Source organism: Marmota flaviventris, chromosome 2 (assembly GCF_047511675.1).
Source record: "Marmota flaviventris isolate mMarFla1 chromosome 2, mMarFla1.hap1, whole genome shotgun sequence".
Taxonomy (NCBI): domain Eukaryota; kingdom Metazoa; phylum Chordata; class Mammalia; order Rodentia; family Sciuridae; genus Marmota; species Marmota flaviventris.
In genome coordinates this window covers 118,384,950-118,404,943 of record NC_092499.1, presented here as the reverse complement: position 1 = coordinate 118,404,943, position 19,994 = coordinate 118,384,950, and the positions used below count along the sequence as shown (strand labels likewise).

The 19,994-nt window shown below is 35.5% G+C and overlaps 1 protein-coding gene across 5 annotated transcripts in view; it reads right to left on the bottom strand.

The window, feature by feature from the left end:
• Positions 1–19,994, bottom strand: part of Neo1 (neogenin 1) — a 246,988-nt gene that overhangs the window by 60,174 nt on the left and 166,820 nt on the right. For 3 of the 5 annotated variants that reach the window (XM_071608453.1, XM_071608454.1, XM_071608452.1), the window contains exons 8-9: positions 8,937–9,156; positions 1,095–1,249 (exon numbers count right to left, since the gene is read on the bottom strand). In XM_071608453.1, coding sequence (XP_071464554.1) covers positions 1,095–1,249; positions 8,937–9,156 — 375 coding nt within the window. The remainder of the gene's footprint in view (positions 1–1,094; positions 1,250–8,936; positions 9,157–19,994) is intronic. The other 2 variants (XM_027925907.2, XM_071608455.1) reach the window with 1 other exon arrangement.

The window sequence follows — 19,994 nt, the reverse complement described above, 5'->3', positions numbered from 1 at the left end:
ACTGAAATGATCAATGGCCTTCTATTTTCATTGCTTCTTCTATAAGAGGAGAAATCTTATCTTCTTTATCCCTGTATCTCTAATACCCTGCAGAGTACCTGGGTTATGATAAACTCAAATTTTGATCAATGAGTGATTTGCTAGAGCACTGTAAAGCTCTACAGCTTCTTGACTTCATTTATTCTAACCATCAGGGAAAGTCTTTGAATTATTTCTATAATTGCACTAGTACATTCATTCATTCTGTTTAGTTCCTAGGTCATTCGTTTTCATAAATGTATCTCACATGCTTTCAAAGCAAAATCTTTATTACCAGAGGTTTGTGAATAACAACAAAAAATCTTGAGCAATTAATAGTAAAAGTAAACTGGAGAATGTTCTGAAGAAAAACAGTGGCTAAAGTTAAAGGTAAAGGTAAAGGAAAACCAGTGGCTGGTTTTGACAGAAGTGTAGAAAAAGTGCCAACTGGGGAAAGCATTAATTATGACTTGATTGTTTCTTATAATTTCAGGCCTATAGTTTACAACCAAAACTTAAGGTATACAGGTCATTTATAATATAAACCAACCTGATACTTGTCTCACAAAAAATCTTAAAAATGTAGTTAGAAGTACCACTGTTAGTACAAAAGACCAAAGGTCCAAAATAAAGGGTCCAAGATCTTTTAATGAGTGAGATATGCATTAGGACAGGGAAGTCTGGCTGACAACAATAATAAATATCCACTTTATGTGCAAGGCACTACGTTATATGAAATATCCATAAAATAAGCAAGATATAATCACAACTGAAGGAAGAAAGTGATAATTTGTCTCAGAGTAGACAGGATCAAAAGAAAGATTACAGAAGGCATCTGAGCTGTCTTAAAGGATCAGTACAATATGAATATGTAGAAAAGTATCTGCAGAATTATACCATCTCATACTATTTGTTGCTGTTTGATGAAAATTCATTTTGTCTTCCCTAGTTCTTAAGGACCTGAAGATGAGGAGCTATCAGCTTCTGCTTTCCTATGGTATGCAAGGCTTAACGTAAGAGAGACCTTCATATAGGTCTCCCTCTGCAAAGGGCTGACAGATAGGTGGAAGAATTACCTTCAGGCTGTGTTTCTACTCGTAGTGGAGCTGAACTCTCTCCGAAGCCATGTTTATTTTGAGCCACAACTCTAAAGATGTACACAGTCGCTGGCATTAGATTTTGAATGGTTACCTGCATCTCTCCTGGGCGACTGGTATTCTCAACACGTTCCCTTTGGTCAAAGAAAGGTTTGAAAAAAAATAGCTATCGATTAGAAACATTTTAAGAATGTACAATTTCAATTTCACATCAAAATTCAATAACTTAAGTAAAAGCAAATCTCAAACAAATTAAACTCGAGTGGGGCGGTATAGCAATGCACAGTAGAATAAGGAGACCGGCGAAAGAGCAGGTCATATCTGACAAGTCACTGATGTCCTTGCTTGTTACTGGGATCACTGATTACAATCACTGCTTCTTTTCAGATGTGGCCCAGGGCTCTCAGCACCATTTCAAATGGGGCAGCTAGTCATCAACTTTGTAGGCTTTAGAAATCATTAAGGGTTTTTTGTTTTGTTTTGGTACAGAGGATTGTACCTAAGGGCACTTTACCACTGATCTATCCAAAATCCTTCTGAGACAGGATCTTGTGAACTTGTGATCCTCTTGCCTCAGCCTCCTGAGTTGCTGGGACTACAGGCAGGTACCACCATGTCCAGCTTAGAAATCATTGAATTTTAAGGAGTTAATCCCAGGGAAATGGACAGAAGGTGGCTGTAGGCATCATCTGATTTTCACAGAAAATATCAAGGAATGCTGTTTGAGTAAGAGATTTTCAATAAAAACAAAGATGTATGGCTGGTATTGTGGCTCAGCGGTACAGCGCTCGCCTAGCACGGGCGGGACCCAGGTTCGATCCTCAACACCACATAAAAATAAAGGCATTGTGTTGTGTCCATCTACACCTAAAAAATAAATATTAAAAAACAAACAAACAAACAAACAAAAAAATCCAAAGCTGTAGTGTATTGATTTTTAAATAGAGAACAAAAACATTAAAATTTACATGTAACTCAACCTATAAAAAAAGATAATTCACGGCACTAACTTTAATAATTCCACCTCCCTCCCAAAATGGGGATTGAACCCAGGAGCACTCTACAACTAAGGGACATCCCTAGACTTTTTTGTTTTACTGAGACAGGGTCTCACTAAGTTGTCAAGGCTGGTTTTGAACTTGAAATCCTCCTGTCTCAGCTTCCTAAGTAGCTGGGATTACAGGCATGTACCACCAAGCCTGGCTATAATGTAATTATTAAATTAATACACTTTTTGAATGATCTTCAAAATGATTTGAAAGGTCTGACAAGTCTTATCACAAAAACAACAAATTAATCCAGTTGATCCAGTGTTATAGGACCGAAAGTATAAAAGTGGTTGTCTAGATTCTTTATAAAAAGGTAGCTTCTACATTCTGTTTTGGGGGTTGGGTTTATGTGTCCAGTGTAGCTTCATAATTAATACTCAGACTATTATATTTGCCATAATGAAAATAAGATTATAAAAGAGTTTTCAACAAATATTGTGAAGAAATTTGTTTTAGATAGTTGTCATTCACAGAAGGAAGACCAATAGAATAGGGAAATAGGCCTGAGGGAGGGAGAGGAAGAGAGAAAGAGAAGGTACTGGGGACTGAAATGTAGTAACTAAAATTTCATGTATGATTTTATGGATGATTATGTTAAAATGAACCTAAGTATGATAACTATAAAGCACTATTAAAGCCTAAAAAAAGAATTGTCATTCATGTCAGAAAAGATATGAACCTATGTTGAAAATGAAAAGAATCCAAAGCTATGCTGCAGAGAAAATTATTCTGAATTACCAAATCTGCTGAATTAAAATTCTTACTTCAAAATATTGCTTATTTGGGCTGGGGTTGTGGCTCAGCAGAAGAGCACTTGTCTAGCACGTGTAAGGCCATGGGTTCAATCTTCAGCACCACATAATAATAAATAAAATAAAGGTATTGTGTCCAACTACAACTAAAAAATAAATACTTAAAAAATATTGCTAATTTGTCTTTAAAATTGCTGATTAAAATTTGTTTAGGTTTATGTAGATATATGACAATTTATTGATTATATATGAACATTTGCATTTGAGATTTAAGTATTTTCAACCATTCTTTAAAAAAGTTACAATAATACTAGAGAAAGGGATGTAGCTCAGTGGTACAGTACCTGCCTAACCGCACAAGGCCTTTAGTTTGATTCCTAGCATTGCAACAAAATAAAACACACAAAACCAGTACCCACTATAATCAGGTCCACTAGAAAAGAGTATTATGGTAATAAAAATTATTGTTCAGAGATACTTGGGGTATTTATAAATATTAAGTTCTTAAACTTCTAAATCACACGATTTAGAAGGAGGGTATCAACTGATTTCTTATACTTTGAAGTTTCTAACACTTGATCTGATTACAAATGATTGCTGTTTAAGAGGAAGTATCATATTTTATAATTAAAACTAAAAGCTCCATGAGAGAGCACATAATAGGTCTCTTTTGCTCACCTTCTATATAAAATTTTAAAACAGGTTCTTTCCCAGAAAGATAACTTGGCAGGGGGTGCTCTTTTATTTTAAATTGAAGTGAAAGACTCTCATTCATATTCACATACTTAAGAAGCACTAGGCGCGGAATGCTCAAATGGGGAAGCAGTCTTATACATGTTTATAGAATGAATGAAAATTTGTCTTCTGATGTATAAATCTTAGAGAGTAATAACATCATATTATCTTTTGTTTGTTCCTACATGAAAGGGTGAATGTGTGAGAAATGAAAAAAGATTCTACAGAAGCATCACTATAAAAATAAAATCAGTCATAGGTATAATTCCCTAAGATGAAGAACACAGCGTCTGAGAAGGCTCTGACATTAGATTGGTCTGATGTCCCAGAACCAAGTCTCTGTTGAGGAAAAAACAAAAAACAAAACCCAAAAACCTTGACTTCAGGCCAATATCCGGGTAGTGTTAAAAGGGCAATTCTCAAATATGTGGGATTACAGTGAAGTTTAAGGAAGGGTGTGATAGCTAAGAGTTGAAAGGACAAGGTACACTTTATATTAAGGCAATGCTGGGCCAGAAATTTGAAGATCTACTTCCAGTTGAGCAATGCTACTAGCTTACAAGAGACTATGGGAGTCACCAGGTATTTCTGAGCTCCACTTTCCTTTATGAATTAAATGAAGGAATGAGATGGGTGGATAAACGTTTTCTTAAAGAGCCCAACAGTAAATAATTATAGATCAAAAGACAAAATGGAGGATACTGTGTACTTACTTATATAACTTTTCAAAATGCAACCATTTGAAAATATAAAAACTATGCTTAGTTCTTGGGACATAAAAAGAAAAGCTCTGGTTTGGCTTCAGGTCCATAGATTGACAAACCCTGGACTACACTAACAGACCTCTAAGGTTTCATCCATGTCTAACATGATATCAATATCAGGCTCAGGTAACTCAGGTTCCTAAAGAACTATGGCTGATGATCAAGGCCTGTACTGCCATCTAGCGGTTGAACTGTCAAATGCAGGAAGTGTGCAATTTGCAAATGAAGGTAGTGGCATACAACCTTACAATGAATTCTTTTTATGTCTGTGAAGTAACTTATTACCCTTGTTTTTTAGATGAGAAAATTCAATCTTAGAAAAATTAAATAAATTCTGTTTATAAAACAACAATCCAGGATATAGTCTGACTTACAGAGTTCTTTACTACTCGTACACTGCCTCTATTCAGAAATTACAAACTTCAAATAATGAAGTAACACTATCACAGTCTCAAAGGATCTTCTTTTTAAAATTTCCCCTATCCACTCCACATCACTGCTCTCATCAACCACTACATGTCTACATTAACATAAGTATTACCTAATTTGTCTTCCTGGCTCTATTTTTTCCCTTTCTTATCTTGTATAGAAGTGCTGCTAATACAAAACGTTCAATACAATCACATTGCACACTCGCTTGAGAGTCTAAAATGGCCCCTTCTCATCTGCTTATGTCCAAATTTTTACTGGCATTCCAATGTCTGGCTTCAAACTTCCATTTTATTTTTTTATTTGTTCTTTTTAGATACACATGATAGTAGGGTGTATTTTGACATATACTTCCACTTTATTTTAACCTCTTGCTAAATCTCTGGTCAAACTAGCTTTATGACTGCCCTGTTTTTCTTATACCAGAAATTCAGATGCAACGAGACCCTTCCCTTGCATTATCCCTTCCTTTACACATAAGTTGCCTGCTCCTGCCAACTTAACTTCTATATTTCTCTCAACTCCAACTTCACTTATTAATCACCTCTGCTTAACTCCAACCCATGATCTACTAATTAAAAAAAATAAACGTAAGGATAATCATTAAAACATATGAATACAAAAGTATATATGTTTATATATGTATATATGTGTGTACACATACACACACAAACACAAACACACAATTTAAAAAAATACTAGTTCTCTTCCTCAAAATCTGAACTACCCTGAAACCTAACTGTGACATATACATTTTGTCCTATCTTATTAGACCCCTCTGGGCCAGGGTTTCTCAACCTTTGCAGTACTGAGATATGGGACAATATAATTGTTTGTTATGTGGCTGTCCTGGACATTGTAGGATATACAGGACTGCATCTCTGGTCCCTACCCACTACATGTCAGTAAGTACCTCCTTAACTCCAGTTGTAAAAATAAAAAATGCTGCTAAATGTTTTCCGATGAATGGGGGCAAAACTGCTCCTGGCTGAGAATCACCGTTCTGGTGATTCTATCTTTTAAAAGCCAGACAGTTATTTTTGAGGGAAATGTACTTCTGGTAGATTGAACAAGGACAAAAGTCCCATTTTGGAAATAGAGCTTGTTATGCAGAGGACTTACTAAATGTTTTCTTCATTTTGTGAACTCCTATGAGATCTGCAATGAGATTACAAAGTCTACTGGACATGTATATACACATTGAAATATATAATTCATCATTTTAAAACTCCTGCATCATACTTCATATGGGTTTACATATATTATATGCCCATTCCTCTACCAATGGATTCTTACACTGTTTCCCGTCTTAATCTTATGAATAATACTATAATAAAAACTTTTGCACGAGTGTCCTAAGCACATGTATATCTCTATAGAAAAAATATTCCAAAGTGTAATTATTGGATTCGAGGCTATGTGCATTAAAAAGATTTGAAAGTTCTGTCAAATCATCTTCCCTAAAAATTATTTTAATACTCAATGGCCTAGAGTGAATTTTTTTCAGCCTTCAATTCATTTAATACTGGATACTTGTCAATTTAAAATTTTTGTCAGCCCTCTAGATAAATAAAGATAACTGTCATGAATTTCCAAGATTTCTAGAGTTGGTGAAAAACTTAAAGTTTAAGGGCTATCCACTAACTTATGTGAATTGCCCGACTGTATCATTTGTCTTTTGGAATATTTTTTATGATTTATAGGAACTCTTCATATAGACTGGATATCAATACAAGCTTTTATAAATGTTACAAACACTTTTCTTTTTTTTCTCATTATTTTTTTGTGTGATGCTAGGGATTGAACCCAGGGCTTTGTGCATGCAAGGCAAGCACTCTACCAGCTGAACTATAACCCCATTCCTACAAACACTTTTTCTAACTTGTCACCTGATGTTGATCTTGTTTATGTTTTATTGGATGAAATTTTACAGTTACATAAAATAAAATGTCTTTCTTGTTATTTCTGGGTTTTCTTTTAGAAGGCCCTTTCCACTCCCCAAATGATAAGAATAGTTTCAGTATTTTTGTCTAAAATATTTATATTATGTTAATGTATTAATATATTTCTCTAATATATTTATATTTGGTTTAAAAATGATCTCTAATCCACCTATAATGCTATTATACACAATAACAATATAAAATGGGAATAGAGCTTATTTTCTTACCAAATGGTCAAATACCTCAACACGATTTCATGAATAATGTATTTTTTCTCCATTTATTAAAACTAATTTATCCAATTAATAAATATTTATTTAGTGCTACTATATGCCAGGTTCTGTTCCAGGTGCTGGGAACACTACTGAACAAGACAGACACAATAAATAAGTTAATAAAAGAAAAATTTCAGAGACTGACACCCCCCCCCCAAAAAAAAACCCCTCAAAATAACAACAACAACAAAAAGGCAAAACCAACAGAACAGGATGACATGATGGCAGCAGTGTTCTTAATAACTGGCTCTGGTTTAAAGCACTGTCGCTATAAAGACTCCCACAAAACCCCATTTCCAGCTGCCATATCATGTCATGAAGTTTGGAAAATTTCCTGAAAATTAACAATTGATATGGGAATAAGCTGGTTCTAATATATCACACTGTAATAGTGACAGAAGGGGCTAAGTTTGGGTGGGTTTTCAGGAAAGGCCTGAAAAGGTGTCCTCAGATGATAAACAAGAAGCCAGACATGGTTATTTTTGAGGGAAATGTACTTCTGATAGATTGAACAAGGACAAAAGTCCCATTTTGGAAATAGAGTTTGTTATGCAGAAGACTTACTAAATGTTTTCTTAATTTTGTGAACTCCTATGAGATCTGCAATGAGATTACAAAGTCTATTGGAGATATGTTAACACTGATACTGACATTTGCTGTTTGGTCATGTCTTGTTTTGTGTAATGATCTTTGTAAAACCTAAAACATCCAGTACAGCATTCAGGTAAACAATACCCCAAAAGTAGCTCTATCTATGAGGATCAAATGATGTCACTCGAACTTTTAAGAGTATTAAATTATTTGCTGAGCATGCTAGGCTGCATTAAATGTAATTACACGTGAATCAACTGTAAGCACCCTAATAGAAATACAAGCTGTATAGTAGGACCCTAACACATTCTTTTAGGTTTCTTATTTTGGTGTGAAGTAAGAGTGCAATGAAGGTATCTACTCAAGCAATGTTGAGAACACACTTTAGCATGTGCCATGGCTTCTGACAAAGAGTTGATAATCTGTTTGGGAAAACAATACAAATACTCATAAGGTAATCAAAGATTAACTTAAGGTAGTCTCATGTTACCATAATCAAGAGTTACTGTTAGTAGTTGCACTACATATATGAGATAAATGTTAATGTGCTCAAAGTACAAAAAGCTCTGGGAGGGCTTCATGGGACTTAATTTAGGAATAGGAGGATTAACTGAATTTTATTTTAGCTGAGGGAGAGATGAGCCACTAAGGAAACTAGAAAAGAGGGCTATAGCCATAAAAATTAATTTCATTAGAACATTAATTAAACTTGAGGAGAAAAGGAAAACGAAGGTGGACAGATAAAATTAAGTCAGACTGTAGAGTAAATCAGTCCAAAGATTTTGGATATTCTTCTATAAGCAATGGAGAAACAATGTGAGCTCCTGAAAGGTGGAGATGGAAAGGGATTTAACATTAAAACTAGTCACTACTACTCTTGCATTATCAAGGATACCCTGGAGCTCAATAGCCCACAACACATACTGGCACAGGCTTACATTCAAGATAACTTTAATAAATTGTCTACTTTAATCTCTAGAATCTATGCTGACTGAATCTTATGGAAAAAGGGTAGCCTTGGTTATGTTTAAATACTTCCAACCTAAGGAGGTCTATCTACCCTCTCACCAAGTTAACCCAGAAAGGGAGGAAAAAATACCAAGGACTTCAGTCTGTTGGGGAATTTATTTAATGACCTAAAATTAGGAAACATGCATTCAGTGATCACATTTCCTGGACTGAAAATTGATGCAGATTCTATACAATGGAGAGCCAGAGTAAGCATGACTGGATGGGTATGAACCAAGGGGCAGTCCACTGACTCCAGGCATATAGGCACTTACCTAGCAATTCCTTCCTTGGTGTAGAATACAGAATAGGTGAGGTTATCTCCATGAGGATCTGATGCAGGTGTTCGCCATGTTAATTTGATGAAGCGGGTAGAGACCAGGGAGGCCACGACATCCCGAGGAGCTGAAGGCAGTGGTCCCGTTGTGGCTGGTGCTAGATGGTCAGTAGTGGCACTGGTCAGTGAAGTGGGAGGTAATGTTGGGATGGCAACATCTTGTCATGTGCAAACATTGGGGAATATGAAGGGCAAACCACGACGGTTTTTAAAAAGAGAACAGAAAAAACAAAAAACAAAAAAGAAATAAACAAAACCACGATGGGAAATAAAATAAAATGAATGAACATAAAAAAGGCCATTAAACTGAAGGCTAACATGCAGGCCAGGGGTAACTACTGAAAACTAATGGGCACTGTTCAAGACACATCACTGTAGAGCAAGCAGACTTTCTGGTCATTATGATTGTGGGTAAGGGACAAGGAAAGTAACAGCTGAAAATAACACATTTCACAGGACACAGAGTGCCCAGATAATTTTCTTAATCCTGAAAGTAGCATGCAACATGTGTCAAACTTTGCATATAAAACTTTCATAAAGATAGACCTCAATATTTTCTCAAAATACAGAATGTACACAGTATGGAGGATCCTAGTTACAATGTAGATAGTATGAACAAGCCTAGGTACACTCAACATAGGCTTCTCCCTATCATGATCTCATTGCAGAGTTATGTGTCTCTTCAGCCCTACAGGAGATTCGAAAGCCATTATCTTCAGCTTTGGTTGAATATTAAACTCTGTTGTCTGTGTTGGCAATACTCAGGGAAGTGACAATTTTCGCTAAATTACACTTCATTTGCTATCACATCTATTCATTTGACTACAACAGTATAAAATCCTAAGTCAAAAATTCCAAAGCCACAAAAATAAGTAGCTCATCTGTTTGTTATGATTCTGAATGCAAAGTACATTAAACCAACGTGTGGACTGGATGGGAGAGATGAGGCAGTGACACTAGTTTAAAGTCTCTGTCTGTATACCTGCAACCATGGATAAATTTACTTCCTAAGACAGCCTGTTTTACTGTTGGGACAGTTCTGATTTTAAAAATTTATTCCTAATACAGAACCTAAAATTTTCTTCACTTTGAAACAGATAGTACAAAATTAATCTCACAATTTTTAATTAAAAGAGTTCATCAATTAGAATTGTGTCAAAGCACTGAAGAAATGGCTCAGTGCTTGCCTAGCATATGTGGGCCTGAGGTTCTGGGTTTGATCCCTAGTACCACACACAAAAAAAGGAAAGAATTTTATCAAATACTTAGTGGGGGAAGAGAACATGGAATTTGCAGACCTAGATTTGAATGAAGTGGTAGGGAAACAACCTCCTGGAAACAACTGTGGAATATAAGAGAGTCTAAAGTGATACAATATAAATTAATATGTCAGATGAATTCCATTTTCTAAGGGAAATGTCAGCAGAGGGCCAACCTGAGCTTTACATAGTTGGGATGGAAGCGAGAGTGTAATCCAATAGCTACATTGATTGAGCACTATGGCTCCTTACACAATCATTGGATCCTCATGACATCTCTATGAAATCAGTACTATCATCGCATCTTTGTCTTTTATGTAGGAACTGGTGTTTAAAAGGACTAAACTGGTGTTTAAAAGGACTAAATTACTCAAGTGGGGAACAGAAAATCCAACTTTTGTTTTTAGTTTAAGAGGCCCTTGGATATAGCTGGGAATGTGAGAGTGGATTTGACACCATTTGTGTGTCGCCATGAGCAAATCACTTTTTTCTTGCTCTCTCCTTTTCCTCTAGCCCCACAGAAGTGAGTTTTTTATTTGTTTGTTTTGTGGTGCAGGGAAATCAAACCCAACAAGTGCTCTACCACTAAGTTATATCCTCACCCCACTGAAGTGCTTTGCTGACTCATTTCTATACCTGTTTAGAACCATTCAAAGCTGCCTCCAAGTCTGACCTGACTGGCCAAGCCTAATTTCCCCCAACATCTACTATTGACTGATGTCAGTCTATTATGCAAGAAAGAGTAGAATATGCTACAAAGATCCCAGGATTTCAAGTATAAAGACTCAGGCTTAAAACTTGACCTGTCATTTTCTAATAATGTGAGGGTAAGCAAGTCAGACTGTCTGATGTCAATTTCCTTGTCTGTGAACTCTAACAGTAATATTCCCTACCTGTGTCCCAGGCTGATATAAACCAGAATAGCAAATAAAAAACTGCATGTGAAATCACTATATAGGTTAGTTATTACCATGACTTGAAAGGGTAACAAGCTCAAGCATAAAAGCAGTTAGGAGGGAATATAAGCAGGGATAACTAGGTAAAGAAAGTAATGGGTAATGCTGAAATCATTTAGGGAAATTCAGTTGTCTTACTAAACTTCTAAAGCACAGATCTGTCATTTGTTAATGAAATCTAGTACTTCCCATTCACATTGTTTGTGTTTATACTATCACACTAACCTATAAACTCCTTAAGGACAAGATCTATATCTGCTTCATTTTAGAATCACTCACTATGCCTTTGTCTACTTTAGATAACCAATAAATGTTTATTTACTGAATTAATAAATGGAAGAAAATTCAGGGAGAACTTCCATCAATAGAGACCAATGTTTCAATAGCTCTCATTATACAAGGTAATATTTTAATGTTTTTAGTCAAAAAATATACATGATTCTTAGGTATACATTTTGCAAAGCAAATGTATTTTGTCTTTCCACAGAAAATAAAAGTATAGATAGATTTTTGAAAATAATTCCTAATTATTCATGTCTACTGTAGCCCTAGTTCTTTCCCCAGGTGGGTTCTATTGCTGCTATTCCAAGTTCTAATTAGTAGATAACAGAAAGAGACTTGTATGACTACAGAGAATTGAACAGGCAGTTAAGTTACCCCAGAATCCATGGCAAGATACTGTAGATTCAGACTCTGGACTTTTGGCATGATAGTTTGAAGAGGCTGACAAATTCTCATTCCCCAAAACAACTACAAAGCTGGACAAAATGGTCAAAGACTAGAAACTGACTAAAGGCATACAGCACGCTGAGAAGCTTTTATTCATGAAAACTACTAGACACTTCAGGTATAATCAGTGTCTGTGGCATTGCCCAGCTTTGTTGGAGTGATTGGTCAACCAGGCTACAGTAGACCCTGAAAACCAGTGGCTTTGCTTCTGTTGCCAAATGAGGCTCAGTTGAGATGGAGCATTGCCACCTATGGGGGCAACTGTGGTGGCATGTGAATGCTTCCCTAAGCCTGGGGTGGTGATCTTTTTAGGGATAAGCAATGAATAGTTGACTAGCCACAGAAGGTGTTCCATGAGGTGAGAAATCAATAAGAAGGCTTAGTAAACTCTCCATATATCCTAGGTTGCCTGGAGTCCATGTGTGTGCCTCAGAGACTGGAGCACATCCAAAGTACCTGTGTATCTTTGGCTGATGAAACCTGTGAATGTGTTTAGAAGACAAGTGAGAGAAGCTGGCAGAAAGCAAAACCAAGCAGAACAAAAATAACTTGGTTTGAATGTACTTCCAAAACTACACAAAGATTTCCTAGTTCAGAGTGGAAGGTTTATTGGCCTATGGTATTTGAGGACAATTTCTGACCAATCTCTGGCTGCACGCTAATTTATAGAGATATAAGGGTTAGCCCTAGAAAACAAAAACAAGAAAATCAACAATGAAAGTTAAGTAGAAACATGAGTAGTTGCACATGCTGGGTGAGACTTATTCAGTCCAAGCAAGTTATCAGACAAACAACATAACAAGAACTACTTCTGGGGTATTGGGAGAAGAGTTAGAATCCACAGCTGCTACAATACATTATCCAAAACATTTAATGTTTAACAAAAATGAGACATTCAACAAAATAAAACTCAGGAGGTAAAATGGCAATCAATGTCTCAGAAGATATTTGGATTATAGATTTAATAGACCTCAAAGCAGCTATTAAAGTATGTTCTACAAGGTCAGACATGGTGGTGCTTGCCTGTAATTATAGTAACTCAAGAGGCTGAGGCAGGAGGATAGCAAATTCAAGACAAGTCTCAGCAACTTAGCCACACTGTAAGCAACCTTGCAAGACCCTGTCTCAAAATAAAAAATAAAAAGATCTGGGGATGTGGTCCAGTGATTAAGCACCCCTGGGTTCAATCCCCAGTACCAAAAAAAAAAAAAAAAAAGTTTTACAAACTAAGGAAACTGTAAAGAACTATGCAGGGTCTGAGAGTTTACCTTGTTTATAAGCTAACAGACTAACCTTTTATCATTTTGTGGGTGCTGGCAAAAGACTCAAGTTCTACATCAGAGACTTTATCACTAAGGGCAATGGCAGAAGCTACAGCTTGTCTGTTAGTATCAGTTCTGCATCCCATCTTCAAGTCTCCAGAGAAATGCAAAAAGCCCAGGATGGATTCCTGCACATGCGGTATGTTGCTACCAGAGAGGAACCCTGAGCTTGAGGTATCTGTCACTTTTGTAGCAAGGGGAAGCAATCCCTAGACAAAGAACATGCTTGCTCTGGACATTTAATTTAATTCTGCTGTGGTCAGAGAACATATTTTATATGTTTCAGTCTTTTCTGATATATTGAGCTTTGTTTTGTGATCCAGCATATAGTCCTATCTTGGAGATTGTTCCACATGTGCTTGAAAAAAAAAATCTGTATCTGCAGCTGTCTTTAATGTGGAGAGTCTTTATCTGAAGAGTCTTTTTTTTTTAAATTTTTTATTGTTGGTTGTTCAAAACATTACATAGTTCTTGATATATCATATTTCACACTTTGATTCAAGTGGGTTATGAGCTCCCATTTTTACCCCATATACAGATTGCAGAATCACATCAGTTACACATCCATTGATTTACATATTGCCATACTAGTGTCTGTTGTGTTCTGCTGCCTTTCCTATCCTCTACTATCCTCCCCTCCCCTCCCCTCTTCTCTCTCTACCCCCTCTACTGTCATTCATCTCCATACTGCTTTCCAAATTGGCTGCACCAATTTGCAGTCCCACCAGCAATGTACAAGTGTACCCTTTTCCCCACATCCTCGCCAGCACTTGTTGTTGTTTGACTTCAGAATGGCTGCCAATCTTACTGGAGTGAGATGGTATCTTAGGGTGGTTTTGATTTGCATTTCTCTGACTGCTAGAGATGGTGAGCATTTCTTCATGTACTTGTTGATTGATTGTATGTCCTCCTCTGAGAAGTGTCTGTTCAGGTCCTTGGCCCATTTGTTGACTGGGTTGTTTGTTATCTTATTGCCTAATTTTTTGAGTTCTTTGTATACTCTGGATATTAGGGCTCTATCTGAAGTGTGAGGAGTAAAGATTTGTTCCCAGGATGTAGGCTCCCTATTTACCTCTCTTATTGTTTCTTTTGCTGAGAAAAAACTTTTTAGTTTGAGTAAGTCCCATTTGTTGATTCTAGTTATTAACTTTTGTGCTATGGGTGTCCTATTGAGGAATTTGGAGCCTGACCCCACAGTATGTAGATCATAGCCAACGTTTTCTTCTATCAGACGGCGTGTCTCTGACTTGATATCAAGCTCCTTGATCCATTTTGAATTAACTTTTGTGCATGGCGAGAGAAAGGGATTCAGTTTCATTTTGTTGCATATGGATTTCCAGTTTTCCCAGCACCATTTGTTGAAGATGCTACCCTTCCTCCATTGCATGAAGAGTCTTTAATGTCCATTAGATCAAGTAGGTTGATAAGGATACTGAAGATTTGAATATCCTTTCCAACTTTGTCTAATAATTATCAGTTTTTGAAGGCAGGATATTGAAATCTCCAATTATTATTGGATTGTGTATTTCTTTGAATATAACAATTACGAATGCAGATGTATCTAACAAAAGGACTCCGAAATATAATAAGCAAAAACTGACAAAATTAAAGGAGGCCTAGGAAACCCCCAAGTATCTGGATATTAAACAATACACTCCTAAGTAATCCTAGGATCAAAGAAGAAATCACAAGAAAAAAACATTAAAAATACTTTTAACTGAATAAAAATGAAAACACAATACTTTAAAAATTAAGGGATATAGCTAATACAATGCTTGTAGGGAAATTTGCAGTTTTAAATATGCAGAAGAGAAGCCACAAATGAATTATCTATGCATTTATCTTAAGAGGTTAGGATTGACTAGGAAACTATAGCATTTACAAGTTGTACAAATCAAGAATGAAAGAGGGAATAAAATTATAACATTACCAATCCTACAGATATGAAAAAGATAGAAGGGATTATTATGAACAAATTTATACCAACAAATAAGACAATTTAGTGGAAACGGTAAAATTCCTAGAAGAACATAAATCACCAGATTCCTCAAGAAGAAATATAAAACCTGAAGGACCTACAACAAATAGAGAAGTTGAATTGTAAATAAAAGTCTTCCCACAAAAAAAAAAAAAGAAAGTTCAAACTCAGCTCAGCTGGCTTTATCACTGAATTCTATCAATATTTAAAAGAAGAAATAATACTAACTCTTCATATAAACTCAGAAAATAGAGGAGAAATACTTCCTAATTCATTCTGTGAATTTAGTATTAATCTGATATCAAAGCCAGACAAAGATATCATATGAAAAGAAAACTACAAGCCTCATGGTCATAGATAAAAAAGAAAACCTTCACAAAAATTTTAGTAAACTATATTTGATATTAAAAGACTTATACTCCATGGCCGTGCAGGACTCAATATAGGACTTCAACACTAGTTTAACATCCCCAAATGAATGCAATACACCGTATTTAAGAGAAAAAAGAACAACCACTAATCATCTCAATAGACATAGAAGAATCATCTGACAAAATCAAATGCCCATTCATGGTAAAAATTCTCAACTAGGAATAGATGTACACTTTCTCAATCTCAAAAACATAATTTTATATATATATATATATATATATATATATATATATATATACATAATTTTATTATATATATATATATATATATATACATAATTTTATTATATATATATATATATATATATATGTAAAATTTTGAAACGTTAAATGTTTTCCCCTAAAAATGGAAATAAGACAAGGATTTAGCACTCATTTCTTAGTTCCAGAAGTCCTAGCCAGGGAAAGGGAATTAGATGGGAAAAGAAGTAACATTATTTTCATTTGTGGATGACATAACTGTGCAGAAAGCCCTACTGAGGGCTGTGGTTGTGGCTCAGTGGTAGAGTTCTTAACTAGCATGTGTGAGGCACTGGGCTCAATCCTCAGCATGCATAAATAAATAAATAAATAAGGCCCTAGTCAAGGTTTCCAAATCCCCCTACAAACCTACTAAAACTGGTAAGTTTAGCAAGGTCAGAGGATACAAAAAGCAAGACAGTCTTTTCTATAACTCAACCTGGGATAATTATATATCCTATGCAAACTAATTAACTTAGGCTCTTACCTTATACCATACACAAAAATTAACAAAATGGTGTACTGTCTTAGTGTAAGAACTAAAAACTCTAGAAGAAAATATAGGAGAAAATCTTTATGCTATGGGTTAGCTAGGAGTTCTGAGACATGATACTGAAAGTACAAAACATTTTTTTTAAAAACCCTGATAAATATCATTCTATGGAAAATAAAAAATCGGGGGGTAGAGTTGTAGCTCAGTGGTAGAGCACTTTCCTAGTATGGGTGAGGTCCTGGGTTTAATCCCCAGCACCACATATAATTAATTAATTAATTAATTGTTAAATTTAAAAAACAAGAAGAAAATAAAAATTCAGGCACTTAGAAACCACAACTAAGTAAATGAAAAGCCACAGATTGGCAAAAAAATATTTCCAAGTCATGTAACTGATAAAGAACTTATATTCATATAATGAACTTTTACAACTCAAATAACCCCAATTTAAAAATGGGCAAAAGTCTAAAGTTATTTCACCAAAGAAATTATACAAGTGGCCATAAGCACATGAAAATGTGTTTGATATCATTAGACATTAGAGAAATGCCAATTAAAGCCACAATAAGCTATTACTGCAAAGTACTTTTTGTTAAATTATTAACGACATCTGAAACCATTTCTGAAGGTGGAGATCATTAAACACCATGCTAGGCATGTTGCCCTTGGTTGAGCAGATACAATTATCCTAATTTGACTCCCATTAACACCAGTGAAATGAGTTTATTTGTTTGTTTTTTTTAACTCCAATTTTGTTTCTTTTTATCACCCTTTGGAAACAGGTAAGTTCTGACTTTTTTTTTCCCCCCAAAATTTACGAACTCCTTCAAAAGGTAAAATAGTATCTTGGAAAGTGTTCCTTCTCTCTAGCCCTCCATTTCCTTATTTAAAAGAATCTATTAAATGGATAGTTCCAGGAATGTTCATGGTAGAAATTATTTGGAGTTCAGTCAGATTTACATGGTAAATATTACTCTAAACACAACTGTAATGTGAACAAAGGTACAGTTACACAGAGCATTACTTTGGGGAAATATAAGTATGTATACCATAAAAAGGGAAACAATTAAATGTGGGAGAATGTGAAGATTTGCCATATATTCAAGACCTCTAGCAATTCTATGGAAGATGAACCTCATTGTTAACTTACCATTTCTCATTCTTATGTGATAATGAAATCTCTTGTTCTTCAAGCAGTAATCTGTTGGGGAATCCCAAATTAAATGCTACCTGAGGTACTATATAACAGAGAGCCCAATGAAAAGAGGCTCTGCCTGAAAACCACCTGTGGCTACTCAACTACTGCAACAGACAGTTTATTTCACATTTTTTAATTTAAAAATAAAAATGTAATAAGCTTGTTATAAAAATAATGTATATAACACAGAAGTATATAAAGAAAAAAGATTAAGATCCTCCTTTTTATCACTTCAAAATACTACTGCTAGTAGTACCTAGACTGGTATACATTCCTTGAAATATATTTCTTTTAAATGACACTGTAATAGTTGGATCTTTAATGTCCCACATAGGCCCATGTGTTAAAGAGTTGGTCACCAGCCTGTGGCAATATTGGGGGGTGGGGTGCATAAAAGGAATCCTTAGGAGGTGGAATCCAGTGGAAGTAAGTAAGGTCACAGGAGGTGTGCCCTTGACACTGGTCCCTCTTCACTCTCTGGTTCCTGGCTGTTCTGAGGTGAAAAGGCCTCTTCTGCTAACATGGGATCCCATAGGGCCAACTGACCATGGACCAAAACCTCTGAAGCCATGAGCCAAAATAAATATTTTCTCTTTATAAGTTGTTTATTTCAGGTATTTTGTCACAGTGACGGAAAACTATGCACTTACCCATAAATATGGAAATGGAATGATACTAAACATATTGCTTTGCAAACTGCTTTAGGATGTAATATATCTTTAAGAGGTTGCCACATCACTACATAAAAACAAGCCTCAACAGTCCTAATTACTACAAAGTATTCCCTAGTGTAGATATACCAAAATTTAATAACTGTACTATCATTCCTTATGTTAGTCGGTTTCCATTATTTAGTTTTTTGGCTACTACAGAAGCAATGCTTCTGTAAATTTTCCTACACATGTATCTTTGTGTACATGAATAAATATTTCTACAAGATTTATTTGTAGAAGTGGAAATGCTGAGCCAAAGGTTTGTGCATTTGCAAGTTTGAAAAATAATGGCAAGCAGTCTTCTAAAAGGCTATTTTGGTTTCAGTTTTAGGATAAAAGGCCAGATACATTTCTGGGTCTACTATTTAACAGATATTCTCACACAACAAACAGGACAACACAAAATCCATGCTGGATGCAACAGAGTTTTTTGGGGCAAATCAAAATGTATGAAAAATAAGATAGAGGAAAAGTAAATTAATAAAGAGTCATTCTACTCTAAGATACCATCTCACTTCAATAAGAATGGCAGCCATTATGAAGACAAACAACAAGTGTTGGCGAGGATGTGGGAAAAATGTATACTCATACACTGCTGGTGGGACTACAAATTAGTGCAGCCAATTTGGAAAGCAGTATGGAGATTCCTTGGAAAGCTGGGAATGGAACCACCATTTGACCCAGCTACTCCTCTTCTCGGACTATACCCAAAGGACTTAAAAACAGCATACTACAGGGACACAGCCATATCAATGTATAAGAGCACAATTCATAATAGCTAAACTGTGGAGCCAACCTAGATGTCCTTCAGTGGATGAATGGATAAAAAAAAATGTGGCATTTATATACAATGGAATATTACTCAGCCCTAAAAACGAATAAGATCATGACATTTGTATGATCTTATTCTTTTTTAAGGAAATGGATGGCATTAGAGAAGATTATGCTAAGTGAAGTTAGCCAATCCCCCAAAAACAAATGCCGAATGTTTTCTTTGATATAAGGCGAGTGACTCAAAGTGGGGTAGGGAGGGAGAACATGGGAGGAAGATTACCTCTAGATAGGGAATAGGGGTGAGAGGGAAAGGGAGGGAGAAGGGGAATAGCAAGGATGGTGAAAGGAGATGGTCATCATTATACAAAATACATGTATGAAGATGTGAATTTGGTGTCAACATACCTTATATACAGAGATATGATAAACTGTGGTATAAAGGTGTATTAAGAATTGTAATGCAAAAAAAAGAGAGAGCTCATGTATAATGGCATAATTTGGCGCGAACATACTTTATATACAGAGTTACAAAAAGCTGCTTTGGGAATGGATAATTATGAATGTAATGCATTCCACTATTGTCATGTATGTAAGAAATAAATAAATAAATAAATAGTCATTCTGCCTCAAAAGGATCAAAGTGACAAAGATCAAGCCAACAGACTTAAAGAAACTGACAGGACTTACAAAACTGAGACAGTGGGATTATTTGAAAGCATGTAAAAGGAGTATTAACCCTCCAGATCCCTTGCCCCTGGAGACAGGAGATTTATGCTCAGAAAGTCTGGGTTCAGAGATGACCACAAGGGTATTAAGACTGGCATATGCCACCTAGCCACATGAACAAGTTTAACACTACCAAATAATAAGACATACAGACATCATGTACCTTGATATGTATTG